Source organism: Thalassophryne amazonica, chromosome 22 (assembly GCF_902500255.1).
Source record: "Thalassophryne amazonica chromosome 22, fThaAma1.1, whole genome shotgun sequence".
Lineage (NCBI taxonomy): Eukaryota > Metazoa > Chordata > Actinopteri > Batrachoidiformes > Batrachoididae > Thalassophryne > Thalassophryne amazonica.
In genome coordinates, this window is record NC_047124.1 from 18,418,974 (window position 1) to 18,438,822 (window position 19,849).

The 19,849-nt window shown below is 41.2% G+C and overlaps 1 protein-coding gene and 1 long non-coding RNA gene across 7 annotated transcripts in view; both read left to right on the forward strand.

Moving 5' to 3' along the window:
- Positions 1–19,849, forward strand: part of LOC117504367 — a 251,091-nt gene that overhangs the window by 131,196 nt on the left and 100,046 nt on the right. The window lies entirely within an intron of this gene.
- LOC117504359 (ubiquitin carboxyl-terminal hydrolase 15-like) overlaps positions 2,285–19,849 on the forward strand; it is a 38,696-nt gene continuing 21,131 nt past the window's right edge. For 4 of the 6 annotated variants that reach the window (XM_034163816.1, XM_034163818.1, XM_034163821.1 and 1 more), the window contains exons 1-7: positions 2,285–2,420; positions 6,102–6,229; positions 6,901–7,031; positions 14,021–14,147; positions 14,495–14,640; positions 15,287–15,348; positions 15,850–15,939. In XM_034163816.1, the coding sequence (XP_034019707.1) occupies positions 2,332–2,420; positions 6,102–6,229; positions 6,901–7,031; positions 14,021–14,147; positions 14,495–14,640; positions 15,287–15,348; positions 15,850–15,939 (773 nt within the window). In that variant the 5' untranslated portion in view covers positions 2,285–2,331. Of the gene's footprint in view, positions 2,421–6,101; positions 6,230–6,900; positions 7,032–14,020; positions 14,148–14,494; positions 14,641–15,286; positions 15,349–15,849; positions 15,940–19,282; positions 19,636–19,849 lie in introns of those variants that run through there. The other 2 variants (XM_034163817.1, XM_034163819.1) reach the window with 2 other exon arrangements.

Here is a 19,849-nt window from a genome sequence, read left to right on the forward strand (position 1 = left end):
TTGCAATTTTTATATTAAAATGTAATTATGTGTTCCACAAGAAGCTAAAAAAAATCATTTTGGGTTGTGAGAATGAATTTTGTGAACATGAAACACATCACTATGACAACAAAATTATGAATTATTATAATAATAACCACAACATCAGGTTAATTGGACACAACAGAAAAGTTGGCTGTCCAATAATTTTACATATATCATGATGACTGCTAAGACACATTTGAATGCTATTATTATTATTACATATGAAATGGGGAAGATGTTTTTCTATGTACAGGCATTAGAAATAGTGATGCTTTACAATGGAGATGCACAAAAAAGATGTAAAAAACAAAGAAACCACAGCATATGTAATATATGGATTATATGTGATCATATAAAACTAGTTCTGCAGTAGTTCAGTGACTAACACGAGTAATGCAGTTACATTTCAATTTTGTGCTGTAACATATCTGTACAAAAATGTTCATCCTGTATGTAAATTTTTAATTAAACATGTAAATTTTTTAGTTTGTCTTCTTGAGCATTGTTACCACATGTAATTCCCTGTGGAGGTTGTTGTCTTTTTTAATGAAGAATTACTGTATTTCTTATTATAAGAGGAATAACATAAAAATGCAAGGAACAGATGTGGTTCAATAGATGTGGTTTAATTATCATTGGCCGCCGCCAGGAAAAAGACATGACCAGATTTAAATGAAATTTGGTGTAAATGTAGGCTTTGGGTAAAGGAAGAACCCATTCAGTTTTGGTATGGATCCTGATCCAAAGCCGAATCTGTCTTTGACCAATGATGTTTGAACTTTGAGCTTTGAACTTGATTACTTTGAACCTAATTACAAGATCAAAACTATCAGCAACCAGAATCAAGACGTTTTAAAGAAGAAATCAAAGGTTCAGTGTCATAGATGAGTGATCAGGATCACACATCAGGATTAGAGATAAATGTTCAGGATCATAGATCAGGATTCAGGATCAAAGTTCAGCCACCAGGATCAAAGAAAGTTCGATAAGAGATCAAATGTTCAGGGTAACAAATGAGTGATCAGGATCACAGAGCAGGATCAGAGACAGATGATTCAGCTCACAGATCAATAAGTAGGACTAAATGACAGCAATCAGGATCAAAGAGCAGCAATTAGGACGAAAGGTGCAGGAATCAGGATTAACAAATGTTAGATAAAAGATCAAAGGTTCAGTGTCATAGATGAGTGATCAGGATCACACATCAAGATTAGAGATAAATGTTCAGAATCAAAGGTCAGGGATCAGGATTAAAGTTCAGCCACCAGGATCAAAGAAAGTTTGATAAGAGATCAAATGTTCAGGGTCACAAATGAGTGATCAGGATCACAGAGCAGGATCAGAGACAAATGATTCAGCTCAAAGATCAATAAGTAGGACTAAATGACAGCAATCAGGATCAAAGATCAGCAATTAGGACGAAAAGTGCAGGAAACAGGATTAACAAATGTTAGATAAAAGATCAAAGGTTCAGTGTCATAGATGAGTGTTCAGGATCACACATCAGGATTAGAGATAAATGTTCAGAATCAAAGGTCAGTGATCAGGATTAAAGTTCAGCCACCAGGATCAAAGAATGTTTGATAAGTGATCAGACATTCAGGGTTACAAATCAAGATCAGGATCACAGAGCGGGATCAGAGATAAATGCTTCAGATCAAAGATAAATAAATAGGACTAAATTACTGCAATCAGGATTAAAGATGAGCAATTAAGACAAAAAGGTGCAGGAATGAGGATTAACAAATGTTAGATAAGAGATCGAAGGTTTCTGATATAGATGAGTTATCGGTAGGTATCACAGGTTAGGAGCAGAATTAAATGTTTAGGATCAAAGTCAGCAAGTGGAACTGAAGTTCAGCAGCCAGGATCAAAGACTATTAGATAAGTGATAAATAGATGAATGATCAAGGTCACAGAAAATTTGATCTTATTGAAAGAGTGATGCAAATTATTGGTTGAACTAGAAGGATCTATAACTGAAATAGTTTTGTGTTTAATGCTCCATCTCCAAAATAACAGGCGATGGATGTCCGCATCCATTGGATTCTATGACATATGACACCCCATATCGTGATGACTTCATATCAGTTTGCATCATTTTTTTTATCAAAAATTTGAGCAACTTGAAATATCACATTGCAGGATGCGAAAATGGGCACATTTTTTGACAGTAACTACAATGATAGAGCGTTTTTTTTCGGGGGGCGAGAGCCGATTGGCTGACGAGAAGCTCGTCACTGCTTACGTAGTGGGTGACGCTGCCCGCATTTTCCCACCATGCAGCGGGGTGATGTCTGAGGAAAGATGGCCGAAGGAGGAGCGGCTGATTTAGACACCCAGCGAGGAGAGGTCGCGGCACTGTTGAAAACGCAGCTAAGAAAAGGGGACACCTGGTAAGACCTGAGCTGAAACCTGTGTGAGGATGCTGCCTGGCTGTCGGCCGGCTCTGCCGAAGCTGTCAACGCCGAGAAGGACAGGAAAAGCGGCGGTGACGGGGCCGTGTTGACAGCTAGCTCTCTGTTAGCTTCATTTGTAGCAGTTTAACAGTGAACCAGCGGATAAGCTAAGTCTACTTGTTAAAAAGCCTGTCAGCGAAAAACTACACACTCTGCTACTTCATCCTAAAATATTGTATTCTGTCGTTTTTGTTCACCGGTTTTATCCTACAGCCTCGCTTTGAATCCGACGACGTGATTCCTTTCGTTTCTCCGGCTTAGCTGAGCAGCTAACGGCTAAGCTAATCTGCTAGCCTGCCGGAGCTCCCAGCGCTTCGCCAGTCGGTGGGTTCGACTTGTGCGGCGCGGAGTCGGAAAAGAGGCACCTGTCAAAATCACAGAGCCCGTTTAGTCGAGCTCGCAGCAAACTGAAGTCGGCTCCGCGACGACAGTGCTGCTGTCGCATAGATCAATCTGTGCGGTGTTTGCCTTTCAGTGTTGGTTTAGTGAGATGACAGTGAGGTAGGCTAGCCTGGCATATCCAGAGTAATTCTTAACTGAGACATGAAAGTGATCAGGCCCAGACTAAGTTCACTTTAGGTCTCTGAAGTGATGTTACCAATAGAGTTGGTTGATTCCCATTCACTTAGATCCCATTGCTAACCTGGGAGTCGGGAATCTAGCCTCCATTAACCTGCATGGAACTTGGGCTTATGTGACTCACGGAATCACTGATTGTATTGCTACATACGAAACGTCACTGGACCTGGATGAGTGTTTGGTTTACATTGTGTACAGAATGACTACACTGCAAATTTGACAGCATCCAGTCAGGTAGAAACTGCAATACAGACTCACCAGCACTATCATGACATTAAATCGTGAGTGAAGATTCGATTAGAAGAAGATTCAATTAGTTTATTCGGCGCTCCCATAACCTGGAACAATAGTTCAAAGATTATGGAGGTGGTGGTGGTCCACGTCAACTGCAGGGCTGCCCGTGGCTGACAAGGCTGTTTCGGGATAAACGGGTTCTGTTTCAGCAGCTGCAACTGACCTGTTTCTACCTCTGTCAGGTAGAAGCTGCAATATATACCGCTTCATTCTGAAAACGTGTTTTAGATGGGGCTCATTTTTGTGTAATTAGCTGAGTAATATAAATATTTAGATCTAAATCCACAGGCTAAATCAAAACATTAACAAAGTGGCTATTGACACGATACTATATTAATTTTAAAAGTACAGCATACAGTAACTAATGCAGTGATCGTACAACATCTGATAAGAAACCGCTGTGATTATCACAAGATAAAGAGGGACATCATGGCATTGAAGCTGTACATGAGGCAGTTGATGAATTTCAAGCAGTGGGCGCCGTCCTAATAGCAATTCACGGTTTGTGTATGGAACTGCATCAATAGCAATGGCTAAACTATACTCAACAAAAATATAAATGCAACACTTTTGGTTTTGCTCCCATTTTGTATGAGATTAACTCAACGATCTAAAACTTTTTCCACATACACAATATCACCATTTCCCTCAAATACTGTGCACAAACCAGTCTAAATCTGTGATATTGAGCACTTCTCCTTTGCTGAGATAATCCATCCCACCTCACAGGTGTGCCATATCAAGATGCTGATTAGACACCATGATTAGTGCACAGGTGTGCCTTAGACTGCCCACAATAAAGGCCACTCTGAAAGGTGCAGTTTTGTTTTATTGGGGGGGATACCAGTCAGTATCTGGTGTGACCACCATTTGCCTCATGCAGTGCAACACATCTCCTTCGCATCATCCGTGAAGAGAACACCTCTCCAACGTGCCAAACGGCAGCAAATGTGAGCATTTGCCCACTCAAATCGGTTACAACGACGAACTGGAGTCAGGTCGAGACCCCGATGAGGACGACGAGCATGCAGATGAGCTTCCCTGAGACAGTTTCTGACAGTTTGTGCAGAAATTCTTGGTTATGCAAACCGATTGTTCCAGCAGCTGTCCGAGTGGATGGTCTCAGATGATCTTGGAGGTGAACATGCTGGATGTGGAGGTCCTGGGCTGGTGTGGTTACACGTGGTCTGCGGTTGTGAGGCTGGTTGGATGTACTGCCAAATTCTCTGAAACGCCTTTGGAGACGGCTTATGGTAGAGAAATGAACATTCAATACACGAGCAACAGTTCTGGTTGACATTCCTGCTGTCAGCATGCCAATTGCACGCTCCCTCAAATCTTGCGACATCTGTGGCATTGTGCTGTGTGATAAAACTGCACCTTTCAGAGTGGCCTTTTATTGTGGGCAGTCTAAGGCACACCTGTGCACTAATCATGGTGTCTAATCAGCATCTTGATATGGCACACCTGTGAGGTGGGATGGATTAGCTCAACAAAGGAGAAGTGCTCACTATCACAGATTCAGACTGGTTTGTGAACAATATTTGAGAGAAATGGTAATATTGTATATGTGGAAAAAGTTTTAGATCTTTGAGTTCATCTCATACAAAATGGGAGCAAAACCAAAAGTGTTGCGTTTATATTTTTGTTGAGTATATAAACATATAAACAATGAATTACTCCAGTTTATTTATTTGCAGTTGGAGTGGAGATGGTGTATTTGTGTTTCACCGGTAGTGTTTCTATGCTCTAGGTAATACTGACTCAAGTGACACACAGGACTCATCTGTTTAGTGAGTCACTCAGAAGGATGTGAGTGTAATAGGAGTCAGGTTTCCCATCTCTAGTAACAAGGGATGCAGACTAAAATGCCTGTGGATGCAGTTTGATGGACCTAAAACAAATTAGAGCGATGAAACACTGAGCTGAGCAATGCAAAATTACTGACAGATTGAATCACTTTAACACTTTAACATGCTACTACTAACATCAGTAACATCACTTAGTTAATAATAGTGATGTGAATCACAGGCAGCTGCTTTTGTTTGTATTGGTGTTATCATCGTAAAATCAACACTCAAACTACGTGCATGTTATAGTCCATAACTACAGCTAGGCTAGAGCTAGGCTTGGTTGCTTGGTACAACATCCCATTCATGCGGCTTGGATTTCAATACAATACACACTTACACACACTTTCAGAATAACGTTTTTAGTCACTAGCTATTGTCGTTTGTAAGGTGAAGTTCATTGATGACAATCCCCTGAAGGTTTTCCAAGAAAACTTTGGAGTTTAAGCAGCCAGGTCTCTGGGCTAGCAAATAAAAGATGGTAATGTCTGCTGCAGATTTCTGCCTCATGAGGGCCTTTGAACTCCTTGAGGGTCTGTTCCTCTAAGAATGAATCACTTAATCAGTAGAGAAACAACTCAAGGGTTTCAGTGTGCCACAGCGTTTTAGCAACCAGTGGGGCTAGTCTAGCCTAACTTTAGTCATGGATATCAGCAAAACGGTAGTGAATTGCGACTGAGTAGAAAGCTGCATCGTTGGGAGAATGGCCATACTAAACTATCTGGACAAATTAAATATGAGCCCTGAGATTCATGTAGTACCCAGGCTAGAGGTAGTCATCACCAAAGAAAATACTTTAGTACTGCAAAGTTTGCTAGAAGAACTGCACCTTACCCAGGCTTAAATATTAGAAATAATACAGGCTCATCATTACTTACTGCTGAAATCTTTGCAGGTACCTGGTGGACAGTCACTGGTTCAAACAGTGGAAGAAATATGTCGGATTTGACAGCTGGGACAAATACCAGATGGGTGACCAGAATGTCTACCCTGGACCAGTTGATAACTCTGGTCTACTCAGAGGTAAGAGGATAAAGTCATGCTGCTTTAGACCTCAAATTAGTGTTAAGGATGATTTGTACAAATCTGTGGAATGCTGGTTTTACCTTTAATTCACACCATAATCCTGTGTCAGAACACTTTCTTTATTCTGGAAGTAGCCACAAAAACTCCAGAACAAAAACAGTCCAGAACAGTCATTGCAGGGTTACAGGATCATTTAATTATTCCTTTGTTCATCAGGCTAATAGAAGTAACTAGGTGACCCCACTTTACATTGCAGCTTCAAATGAAACTAAATATCTGGCTTAAGGTCAGGACATAATTCTCCTTATTTGCTTTATGGGGATTTATTGCTGTAGTTCTGGGAGGTGGGAGTGTTGTGTAGTGAAGTGAGTGTGTTGTGAAAAATAGGGTGTTTCCTGTATCCTGCAAGACTGCAGTTAGAAATTTATCCAGTGATCTCAGTGGGCGTATCCTACAGTGCAAGGAGGAGTCTGGATGTGGATGTCTATGTCACAAAAGTCTATAACAAGTTGTTTCAGACATAGTGGCGCTATGTTTAACATGAAAGTACAGTCATATTTAATTGTACTAAATGGATAAAAACCCATTTGCACATTATTACCCCTTTTGCTGATTAATGGTAGGTTTTCTCTCATGCTGTCTTTTGGGCTCCGACACTGTTCCTCTAGATGGTGATGTGCTGGCCATCAAGGAGCATCTTATCGATGAGCTAGACTACATCCTGGTCCCAACAGAAGGCTGGAATAAACTTGTCAGCTGGTATGGATTAACAGAGGGTCAGGAGCCAATTGCACGCAAGGTAAGCACTCTGTGATTAGTAGTCCAAGAGTTGTAGCCTTTAAGTTTTCCAGAACAAGCTGAAATTTTCAGGACAGGTCCCGAAAATGTGTAGACTTGCATACTAAAGGCTCTTGAATTTCCCTCTTGTGGCTTTTTTGAAATCCAAGATGGTGTCCAACATGGCCACCATTTCACTGATTTGCTTCTGAAAAGGTTAAAAACCCAGTTGAAGTGTTTGTGTGTTAAGGATGAGAAACGCTTTACAATGTAGAGGTTTAGCGTATTGGAAATGTTGGAACCTTATGCGTTATGGTTCACACGGCAAGATTTTAAAATTTTGGGTGGGTTTTCAATACCCGAGAGATCCCACACATGGCAAGAAAAAAAATCCTAGATCTAACAGTTTCGGTCGTACAGTGTGTGGTTTGCAGCCACATGATAGACAACACACCACACAAACAGATTTCACTCGCAAACATTCCCAGGTCAGATGGGAAATCTTGCAAAACCTCTCGAGTAAACAATTTTGGATTACTCTCCGTGCTTCTGTCACCTCACTTTCTGATTGGTTACGTCACATTCAACAGGTTGCGTGCTTATTTGTGCTCAGGGCACACCCCACACGCTGGGCTATCAGGCCAAGACAATCCATGGAGATCATGAATATTCATGATTTGTTGTCTGCGCTGGCCCGACGTCCTTCTGAGCAGAATAGAGCACAGCAGGAATATCTGAAAGGATTATCTCTAGAACCATCATGATAATTGGGGCATCCTTAAGATTGTCGGAAGTGGAAGATCAGGTCAGAAATTGGCATAATTATCTTGCCGCGTGAACCAGTCATTAGATGGTAACCATATTAGAATTCAAAATACCTGCCAAGTATGTTTTATAGCATGAGAAACTATACAGTCGTTACTGAGAGGTTTCAACTTTTGTAAATGTCAGAAACTAATTAAATGATGTCCATATTTGAATCCAAATGGCTGCAATGTTTTGATTATTTATTATTTTATTTTTTTAAATGAGATTGCCTATAGATATGTCTGAAACATGGTCACTGAGGATCATGACAGACATCGAGGGCACTCTACATAATGTTTCCCTCATTTTTCACCTTAAACTTATGAAAATAAATACAGTGCATCCTTGTATGATTGTGCTACTCATCTTTGCATTTTATAGTCTGCTGTTGGTTTAACTTTTATAGAAGCAAAGATATGTTTAAAAAAACAAAACAGCCACCAAGAAACCCTGAAATGATGGCCATTTTTGACACCATCTTGGATTTTGAAAAAGCCGCGAGGGGGATTTTGGGCGACTTCTTAGTGTATGATTCCACATACTTTTCTGGATGCATCCTGAAAACATTTCAGCTTGCTTGCAAAATTTCCAAAATTTATCTATTTTTGAGCTAATGCCAAGAGGATGGAGCTCTGTTGGTAAGAGCCAGTACAGACACAGGTGCTTTTCTTTGTGATGGCTGGAGCTAGTTGTGCTTGTCAGCTGTGATGTGGGTAGGAATGAAGAAACAGGCTTAAAAAAAGGCTTTTTGCCACTGCGGAATGCAGCTTTGTAAACACGGGAACTTGTTTCTAGCTCAGTGTTCCTCATGTTAGAACAGTAAATAACACTGGGAAGTGCGGGTGGAAGTGTTTCTCTAAAATGAAAATGGTTATTGTTTGGCTGTTTCTTTTATTTTGCATTCATAGCAGAAATAATATAAGTGCGAAGCGTAAAATGTATTGATTTAGACCAAAATAAATTGTAATATGTTTCTGTGTTGTTTATTGATTAGTTTGTTTGTTTGATGGGCAGTTAGTTATATACTTTGATATATTAAAATCATTTGCTCTTGGTGAACTGTAATTGCCTGTGATGACTTTATTCATTCATTCAATCACTAAATGGCCTTAATGTCTTTTCATGAAGCGTTTAAGGCTGAAGGTGGTTTGTCTGTACTGTGATAGTTGGTGTGGTAGCGTTGGATCTGTTTGATCAGAGTCCAGTCCCAAATCCTACACGTCATGGCATCATGACTACTACAAGTATTTCTGCTTCCACCTCATACTCTGACGTCCTCTCTCGTTCCTTTTCTCATCTTTGATGACCCTCCCATTTTGCCATGTATGTGAGGGGCTGTATCAAGTGGCTGCCGGGTTTCTATTTTCAGGCTCCGGTCTGGGTGACTGAAAAGCTACATGGAGCGATCTACGAGACCTAACATGCAGGAGGTCCATTATTACTTTCTCTCTCTCTCTTTTTTTTTTTTTAAATGCTATCTCGTTTTGTTGTGAACCTGTTGTCCTGTGGCGTAGTGTGGCAGCACATGTGCTAAGCAGAGGTATTGTAGTAACGGGTTTGTCACTGTGGTTCCTCACGCTGTCCACTTCTGATTCTGCGCGTCCTTGTTTTTGCACTGGCGGAGGTCAGACCGAGAGGAGCGGTGTGAAAGTTTTCGAGTGTTGTTGGGGGGTGGGGGCTTAACTGATTTGTGGCTCAACTTTGCTTTTTGAAATTCTGTCAGTTCGGAGATGTCGTTTTGGAACCAGCTCGCCCACACGTGGGTGTTGCGTAGAAGTTGTGCTCACGGGACGTCTGGGCTTGGGTAGGGGAGGAGCAAGCGGGGCAGTCTAAGCCGCGTGTGCGTGATTATTGTGTTTCACAGGGACATTTGTGCGCTTGGTACTGTGTACATTTATATGTGTGTGTTGGAGGGGCTCAGGGGTGAAATAAATAGGCTGGGACCCCTCAGCTGTTTCTGTGAGGTGCTGCTAATTTAAGCACACTGACTTTGCTTCTGTCAGGACACTCAAAGCGAGGCACAACAAGAGGAGCCTTCTTTACTTTATCCTCTGCACACATTCATTCACTGTTTAAGACAGTACTTAAATTAGACAAATATAATGGATTAGGGAGGCCTACCTGATTGGCTGGACAGTATGTATGTTTATTAGTGTCTAGCGGCTGTTAACTTTCTGTTTGACTTGCGCTGCATGATGCCAAACTTGGAACAGTTCACTTTTGTGTGCAATGTATCGTGACACGTATAACGGTTTTCTCTCATCTGTTGTAGCGACAGAATGGATTGCAGCAGTCACGGGGTTTTGTTCTCTTCATCGCGTAGAGTTAAACATGCATTTGCAGCTATATGATGTTTTCAAGCTCTTGTGTGATACAGCGGCTGTACATATTCGGCACAATTATTGCACAGTTATGTACGTCGGCATTGTCATACACATCCTCACACTTTGTGCATGTACTGTGTTTGTGCATCACACTTTGATACCTTCGTATCAAGGCTGCAATTATTGAGGTGGTTTCTGCAGGATAAATGTAATATTTTGAGTTACAGGTTTTTAAATGTGATGCTTTATTGTTCTTCTCTGCTGTATGTTACATTATACTGAACATTGTTGGGTTTTATATTCTTTGTTTGACAAAATAATTACTACAGTTGCACCTTTTGTTCTGGAAAGTTTAGATTTCATTACACTTAGTAACTTTTCTGACAGCTTCTGCTTAAAATCCAAAAATTCAGCCGTGTGAAGTCCTTCGGGGCAGCTTTGTTGTGATTATAAATGAATGAAATTGATGTTTGTACATTGGATGGAGTGCTAATCCAATATCAGACAGTGTGTGTGGTGGGCTACCTGCATTGTTGGAGCAATTTCAGATCATTTATTTATTTTGGTCATCTTCGTTAGGGACAATAGTCAGTGCGAATTGATCTTTAGGGCGTTCAGTTGAAGGGTGCTAAATCTTGTCACTGATGTATAATAGGCCTGTCGCCTTAACTATTTTTGTTGGGTGAGATGTTACCAGAAATAATTTTGATATAAATGATACTGTTGATTTTTAAGGCAATTTTATGCAGCTGATAATGCATATATATCATTTAAAACGTGAATGAAATTTTACTACTTAATGACTATTCAGTCACTGGAAATGGAATCCCGTGACCTGATCTTGGATAAGCGGTTGAAGATGTGTGTATAGAAATGGAATGTGGAAAAAATATGAAAATATACAAAATAAATCAAGTCTGGGAGCAATCGCCTGGTGACACCATGGAGCTGCCTTGGGCCGTGGATGGCAACCAGCCAGGTAGACAAAATAAATAATAGAAATAAAATGAACTCTTAGACTCTGTTAATAAGAATTTCACCTAAATACGCAAAAGGGCTTCAAACAATTAAATTCAAAGAACTTTATTGATCCCTAAAAGGGCAATTCATCTGCAGTTCACCAGCACAATCACACAACACGGCATGTGTCAGAAACAGCACTCCAGATTAAGACGACAAACAAAGGTCAGTAAGGTCATGAGTAATTAAAGAATAAATGGACAATAATAAGAACCGCTACATTCGAAGATCCTAGGAATGCTACAGTAGATCACTTGTGCGCACACATACCTTTTGCAGTACCTGGATGTAAAAGTTGAAACCCGGGCAGTTTTTGGCTATCCAGAGCTTGGAAGTTTGGGTTGTTGCTGTGGGACATTTCTGTTGCAGACATTACAAATTACAGTTAAATTTGATAAATCTTTCAGAAGAATTAGATTGTAGACGTGCCTGGGTATAACTGTTTGACACCTGACTGCAAATCGGATAAAAGGAAACAAAAAAACGTCAGACAAAAAAAAAAAAAAAAAAAAACAGGCCTCCCAAGGCACGGATGACTTCAAGGCGTTACATTTCACTCATTTCAACTCAAAACTCGTCAGGATATATTAAGATCTCAGTGGGGGAAAATGTGTCGCAGGGCGGACAAAAAAAGCCAATTTACAATTCTAGAGTCTTCTCATTACATTTTACTGGTGGTGTTGGTCCATCAGAACAATGTTCAGTCTATGCTGTTGGTATTCCTGATCGTAGTCTTCTCTCACCGGCAGGCCAATCTTTTCCGCTCTCTCTGTCAAATATAACAGCTCCTGCTTTCTGTAACCCATGGTTGAAACGTTTCTATCTTTTAAATACTCTCTGATGGTTTAGTTGCCCGTTTCTCGGCCATGACATTACTTTGAGCACGTAAACATAGATTCAAAATGGCATTGCAGTTTGTTGTGCCGGCCAGGCATGGCGAAGCTATGGAGTACAACTTTGAAACGGAGTTCATTTGGACTAAATCTTCCAGACATTCTTGCTGAAATTTTGTGTTTGGGGGAGGGGGGTTTGTGACACCTGTTAGTGTTGAGTAACATGTTACCTTCATTTCACCTGTTGTAGTGTCACTGCCTGAGCTTCACCTATGCCAAAAGTCTGACACAAGAGAACACCAAAAGTAACAGAAAAACATGACTATGAAGCAATCCTGTGTGTTTGGGGGGGGGGGGGGGGGGGGGGGTGCTGCTGCGCCACAGTTGTGAAAATCATGCTGTTGATTAAGGCTTTGTATCAATATTATGTAAATAGGCACACGTTGTGTACACAGCGGACAATATCAGGGCCAGAAATTTGTTGTCATGTCCACCTACAGTAGTGTTCAGAATAATAGTAGTGCTATGTGACTAAAAAAGATTAATCCAGGTTTTGAGTGTATTTCTCATTGTTACATGGGAAACAAGGTACCAGTAGATTCAGTACATTCTCACAAATCCAACAAGACCAAGCATTCATGATATGCACACTCTTAAGGGTATGAAATTGGGCTATTAGTAAAAAAAAAAAAAGTAGAAAAGGGGGTGTTCACAATAATAGTAGTGTGGGATTCAGTCAGTGAGTTCGTCCGTTTTGTGGAACAAACAGGTGTGAATCAGGTGTCCCCTATTTAAGGATGAAGCCAGCACCTGTTGAACATGCTTTTCTCTTTGAAAGCCTGAGGAAAATGGGACGTTCAAGACATTGTTCAGAAGAACAGCGTAGTTTGATTAAAAAGTTGATTGGAGAGGGGAAAACGTATACGAAGGTGCAAAAAATTATAGGCTGTTCATCTACAATGATCTCCAATGCTTTAAAATGGACAAAAAAACAGAAACGCGTGGAAGAAAACGGAAAACAACCATCAAAATGGATAGAAGAATAACCAGAATGGCAAAGGCTCACCCATTGATCAGCTCCAGGCTGATCAAAGACAGTCTGGAGTTACCTGTAAGTGCTGTGACAGTGAGAAGACGCCTGTGTGAAGCTAATTTATTTGCAAAAGTCCCCCGCAAAGTCCCTCTATTAAATAAAAGAAGTGCAGAAGAGGTTACAATTTGCCAAAGAACACATCAACTGGCCTAAAGAGAAATGGAGGAATATTTTTTGGACTGATGAGAGTAAAATTGTTCTGTGTAGTAAGAGTTTGATAATCCTCTCCTTTGTTTCAATTGACATCTCTCGTGTTGGAGCCATGATTCATGTCAGTCCACTTGGTGCAACAGCTCTCCAAGGTGTGATCACTCCTTTTTAGATGCAGACTAATGAACAGATCTGATTTGATGCAGGTGTTAGTTTTGGGGATGAAAATTTTCAGGGTGATTCCATAATTTATTCCTCAGAATTGAGTGAGTCCATATTTTTTTCCCTCTGCTTGGTCTAAAATAGTAACCGTTATCTGACTGCCACAATTTTTTTTTTCCTGATTTCTTAAGTGTTTCTTAAAGCCAGAAAGTTGCCATTTGAAATGACTTTAGTTTTGTGTCATGTCTGTGATCTGCTTTTTGTCTACAAAATTAAACAACTGAATGAAAATATTCCGAGGCCGGTGATTCCGTAATTATTGACAGGGGTTGTAATAGCCCAATTTCATAACTTTAAGAGTGTGCATATCATGAATGCTTGGTCTTATTGGATTTGTGAGAATCTACTGAATCTACTGGTACCTTGTTTCCCATGTAACAATAAGAAATATACTCAAAACCTGGATTAATCTTTTTAGTCACATAGCACTACTATTATTCTGAACCCTACTGTATCATACAATAAGTCAATGTAGTAATTATGTTTGAGAGGCCTAATTTAGGGTGAGTTCAACCGTATTTGACCTGCATAGCTAATAGTGACCCATGTTTTTGTTCTTCAGGTGGTTGAGCAAGGTATGTTTGTGAAACATTGCAAGGTGGAGGTGTACCTGACAGAACTGAAGCTCTGTGAAGACAGCAACATTGACAATGTGATCACCAGACGATTCAGTAAAGCTGACACAATAGGTACATTGGAGACCTGCTGTCCTCAAACTGAAGTGAACTCCTGAAGTAAATGATAAAGCTCTTAGTTTATGTATAAATATTTCTTAATCTTCACCACTGACAACCACTGTGCCTTTGTAGTGAATGAAAGCACATTTCATCATGCCACTGTGTAGTCCTGCTCCAAGCTTACGCAAGTTTTTATCTCAAGCAAATCATTCAATATGTCCTCCTTTGTGGTTAAATAGCATTTCAGTTGAGTTTTCACTTTCCAAATACAAAACTGTTTCTGTGTTACTACATACTGAAAACCACACTGATGCAATGCTCAGGACTTGCATTCATGTTTGTATGGGTTGTGTTCACAGACATGATAGAGAAGGAGATGAGGAAGCTGTTCAACATCCCTGATGAGAAAGAAACCAGGTTGTGGAACAGATACATGAGCAACACCTTTGAGCCTCTCAACAAACCTGACAGCACGATTCAAGATGCCGGTCTTTACCAAGGACAGGTAGGAACATGTCCAGCTTCGTTGGAAACAGGAACTGTGTAATACCCTAGAAGAGTTTGGTCTCCAGGAGGTAAAGGTAGAGGCTTCCTCCATAAAGTTAATCATAAAGAAATGTGCTGTAAGTTTTGCTTACTGTTAGCAGATAGCCAGTTAAATATTTACAGTTCCAGAAAGTATGGGGAATATATCACCCAGGTTATCAAATACCAGCAGAGGGCGCCATAACTCATTGTAATGCTTTGACTTAACATGAGCCACACCACGGTTTTGACAAGAAATACTTTTCTTCTATGTCAAAAGTTCCAGTTGTTGATACAGAAAGTACTGTAGTCAAAACAGTGCTTGCTCCTACTATGTTCTTGAATTTATCTTTTGCACAGAAATAAATAAATTAGCAGCAAATCTTCTATTTGTTTGATCACTGAGTACGCAGTGTGCCAGTTTTTATACTTCTTCTTGAGTTCTTGTTTCTGTTGCAGTGGAAAAATGCCCAAATTAAAACACTTGGTCTACAGTGCTTTAAACGAAAAAAAAGACAAAACTCTACATCTTTCAAGAACTTCCAAATGTGCAAATGTTTCTCATTAGACTAGTGAGTTTTCTTTTTGTAGTTGAAACCTTTTTTATACTCCTCCCCCCCCCCCAGGTTCTTGTAATAGAACAGAAAAATGAAGATGGCACGTGGCCTCGAGGCTCCACGGCAACCAAGTGAGTGAACAGTTGCTATGATGGCATAGATTACCTTTATTTGTTAGTCATATAGTCAATGATTACATCTTGTCCATATGCTAATTTTAGTGGCTGCCATCAATCTCTTTATTATTAAGTCTAAATCAATAACATACAATATCTAATGGAATTGCTGTAGATTAGTGTGAAGGACAAAAATCTCCTTTATTCCTTTTCTGGGAAGATGTCTGATGCCTGTCGGGTGAAAGTATTTGTTGTACTCTTAGAAAATGACAAACTAAACTGCTTGGCCCCCTTTTTTGAAGTTTTCCTGCTACATCACAACTGCACCTCATTCTCAAAAATTCCCTCTGTCGACCTTTTTTGCTTGATGTTTGGTTGCTGGCATATTCCTCTATTTATTTAAATTCATCTCAGTTCTATTTATTTGCCACTCGCACCTCTCTGGAAGAGCTTTTTCTTAATTTTTATTTAAACTTCTCTCTCTCTAACTCATGGTCTATTCTTTATCTTTTGAAGGTCATCTGGTGCTTCCAATCTCTCTGCTTTGCCAAAGATCTCGCCTTCATCTCTCACAAACAATCATAACAGCAGCTTCAACAGCAGGAAGTAAGGCTTAGTAGTGGCTTGAATGGCAAACTGAGGGGTGGGCTGGATCTCCGTCAGCCACAGGTGGAGTTTTGGTTTTGGCTTACTGCAGATCTTCGCCTTAACACAGCTGGAGTAGTATGTCAGTGCTGTTCCAACACAAATGAAGGTTTTTTTTTGTTTGTTTTGTTTTTTCTTTTTTTTTTGTTTGTGTGTGTGTGTGTGTGTGTGTGTGTGAATGACACTTGTCAGTTTTCAGACCGGTCCATCACTGACTGTGGTTTTGGGCTTACAGCAATTTCTCATGATTTGAGTTTGTCATACGTGGTGATTATCAGCACAGGGGATGGGTCATATGTAGGTTTGATCTCGTTGGAATTTTCTTAAAGCACCTCTCACACATGGCTGAGTTCGGTACCGAGTTTTCCCAAGTGGAGAATTGGCGCAGCTCGTGAATGGTGTGGCTGGAAATGAGTCAGGGAAAAATTTGGGGGAGCTCGGTAGGACTCCTGATTGCCTCAGCTTGAGTCGTGATTTGCTCAGGGTAGGGCTGCAACTAACAATTCTTGATCTATTAGTCTATTGATTACCGTAGTTCCTTGGTCAAGCAAATGGTTGTTTGGTGAATAAAAATTCAGAAAATGGTGAAAAATGTCCAAGCATTTCTCCAAAACCCAAGACTATGTCATCAAATGTTTAGTGCATAACTGAAAGATATTCTGTGTATTGTCAAAGAGGAGTAATGAATAAGTAAACAAACCAGAAAATATTCACATTCAAGAAGCAGAAGTTGAAGAATTTGAATATAAAGACTCAAATCATCAAAATACTTGATTCATTTAGTAGTTGATTATTATATAACGGCTGAGTGGATCCTTGTCATTTGATTGGTGCTTTGTATGTCATATGACATGGATTATTCGTCCATTTTGTGTTGCATTGCATTTAGAGTGCAAATTTGGTTCCATACCCTTGGTACCATTGCACTCTGTGCGCGCACACACATGCACGGACGAAACAAATCCACTGTGCTGTCTGGAGGCTGGTAGCAGGAAGTTAGAATGAAAAGCTGGACTAATTTCTGGTGTGTGTCCCCCCCCCCCCCCGCTGCACTGAGGATGTACACAGTCTTTTTGTTTTGCTTTTGTAGTATACACGTGTGCAAGCACCGACCCGGTTATGTGAGCGCGCCCCCCCCACCCCCCCATTTAAATTTTATCTATTATTTATTTATTTTTTTGTTTGGCCTTGTTCCCTGTGGTCTGTTTGCCCGGTAGGCCTCTGTCGTGAATCTGGTCAGGTGAGAGCTGCTTGGTGAAAACCAGCTGATTTGTAACTTTGCTATGTTACGGCGCAAAGTGGTGCCAAACTCTGCCAGGTCTGAGAGCCATTTTAGCAGCAGCAGTGCTCCCTATAAATGGTCCGCTGGTGCCTCTGGGTGTTTTAGTCACCATTTAGCTATTAAATGGTCTAAATCAGATGTTATATCTTGCTGATTGATAATTGTAGGTGTGACTGGCTGTGTAATTATAGAGCATCACTGTTGTTTGTCACGCTGCATTTATTTAATTCAGCCTGGTATGTTGCGGATGTGATTAAAACGTGGGTTGCAGCTAAAAGCTTGCAGCATAGTCGGAGATTGCTAATATTTTCTTATAAAATTGCACCACTAAATGACAGGTGAGGATGTTCTTTAATGACCTAAGTCTCTTCTTTCTCATTGAGCTTATTGGTATTCTGACACTTCTCATCCAATTACACTCCTGCCTGTAATGAAAGCGCTTAATGTGCCGCACGAGGAGGATATGAGATGTTTAGAATTAACTACCCGAGTGATGGCCTACATTTAAACACTTTGTTCTTTATTAAACCTCAGACAAGAGACGGAGGTGAGGACAATTTTTTTTCTTGACCTCAAATCCCTGAAATGTCTTAAACACAACAGGCGTGAGGCGAACCACAGCTTGGCGACTTTTCAACTCTCACTTTCTGATGAGCTGTAGGCATCACTGGATTTTAAATTGATACGTTTCATCAAACAGTAGGACCGCGAGGCACTTTAGTGCCTCTTCTAGAAAACGCTGCCCATGTGTACACTGCACCTATGCTTGGGGCTGTTTGGCAGATTTTTATTTTTAATGTTTAGAATAAATGTGACGGTAACCGACTCCCTCAACCGTTACCTGTCCATTAAAGGCAAACCTCAGCAGATATTTTTTTAGTACTCTGTAGGAGTACTCCTGCTTGTACTTGAGTTTGTCATTTCATTACACTGTATGATATAGTCTGGCAGCAGTGCCCCCCCCAAACAGTGTGGGTGGATGTTTTGAAGTGCACAGAATAGGTGACATGGGGAAAGAGAATCATCTCTCCAAGTACCTCTCCTGTCCCGGATTCACTTTACTGTCATCACCACTGTTTCTATCTGAATTATGCATAGTGGTGCTATTTTTTTTTATTTTTTTTTTTAAATATGAAGTGCTCCCACATTACGTAACACTTTGTGATAGCGTGGTCGGTTTAGCTTTGCGTGTCACAGGTTTGTCCCCTCTCCCTCTTCACTCTGTTTGGCCTCTCCCGGTCTCTCCCTCCTTACCTCTCCTCTCCCTTGAGCCCAAAGCAAAACACACCTTTTGCAGTCTTGTTGACCTTCACAATCCCTTTCTTCTGCTCCTGCAGGCCTGCCTCTGTACGTGCATGTGAATGCAGTGGCTACTGCCACAAAAGTCTTATTAGTCGCCTTTAAAGGTGTTGGTTGGGGCAGTCGGAGAACGTTGTAGCATGTGCGTTAATGGGGGGAACAAGCGAAAAGAGAGGGAAGTTTTGTGTTGGTGCGTTCATGAGAGAGAGAGACGGGGGAGAGGGAGGCCTGTGAATACTGCAGCCTCAGCTGGATGCAGTAGATCTGCTACTCCCTCCATCCCCATCTCATTTCTCTTCCATCAGCCCCCCACTTTCCCTGCACTCTCTGCCCCTCCCCCCACTCTCTCGCCTCTCTCTCACTCTCCCCCTTCCCATCTCTCTCTCTCTCTCTCTCTCGTTGTCCCTTTAGCTTTGGTAGCTGTAGTCTTGAGCATCCTTTGCTGCTGCTATAAATATCTGCTGGTATCTGTAGAGCAGCAGGCAGGCCAGAGGGAGGAGCAGCGGACGGGACGGGACAGGAGGCATCTGAAGCAGAGGATAGCAACGTGACATGTGGCGGAGCCTGAAAAAGGAGACTCGAGAGGGAAAAGGAGAACGACGGGAGCACCGTAGTCTGTTTCAGAGTGGGAGAGAGATAGTTGTGTTTGGTTATTGGGGTGCACTTGACGTACAAGTCGAGCGTTGGCTTAAAATTGTTTTGGACTAAATGAAAACTGCTATAGGAGCTTTTTTGAGTCAAGTTGTTACTCAGACTTGGCAGCGGGAACTACAGTTGCACTTTGCAGCTTGTAAAAAATCGGGCTTTGCGTTTGCCGGACCTGAACTGAACACAGTGCAGGCTGTTGGTCGTCTTCCTTTGAACAGAGATGCGGGCCGGCACGGGCCGGGTTGGGGCTGAGATGTCATGCTCCTGTGTTGCTGGTGGTGCCTGAGGCCCGAGACGGTGGAGCTGGACAACCGGAGGGTCGACCGCGTGCTGAGCTGCGAGGCCAGCGCCTCCACCACTATCGCCGCTGTTTCTCTTGATCAGTGGGAGCAAGAAACGGCCAACGCTGCCTTGCAGTCCTCACAGAGGTCTGCTGAGTGGTGCATTTAGATGGACCTAGCACCGGGCGGTTCTTGATTGTCTATGAAGCCTTGGGACTCTCTGTGTGGGAGATTGATTGCATTTAATTGTAAATTGGCTCTCGCTCCAAAGTGAAATACTGAAAATTGAAGCCAATTTAAGGCTTCAAAGTTGAGGCTGTTAGCACTGAAATGTTTGGTTATCATGGTAAATGTATTTTAT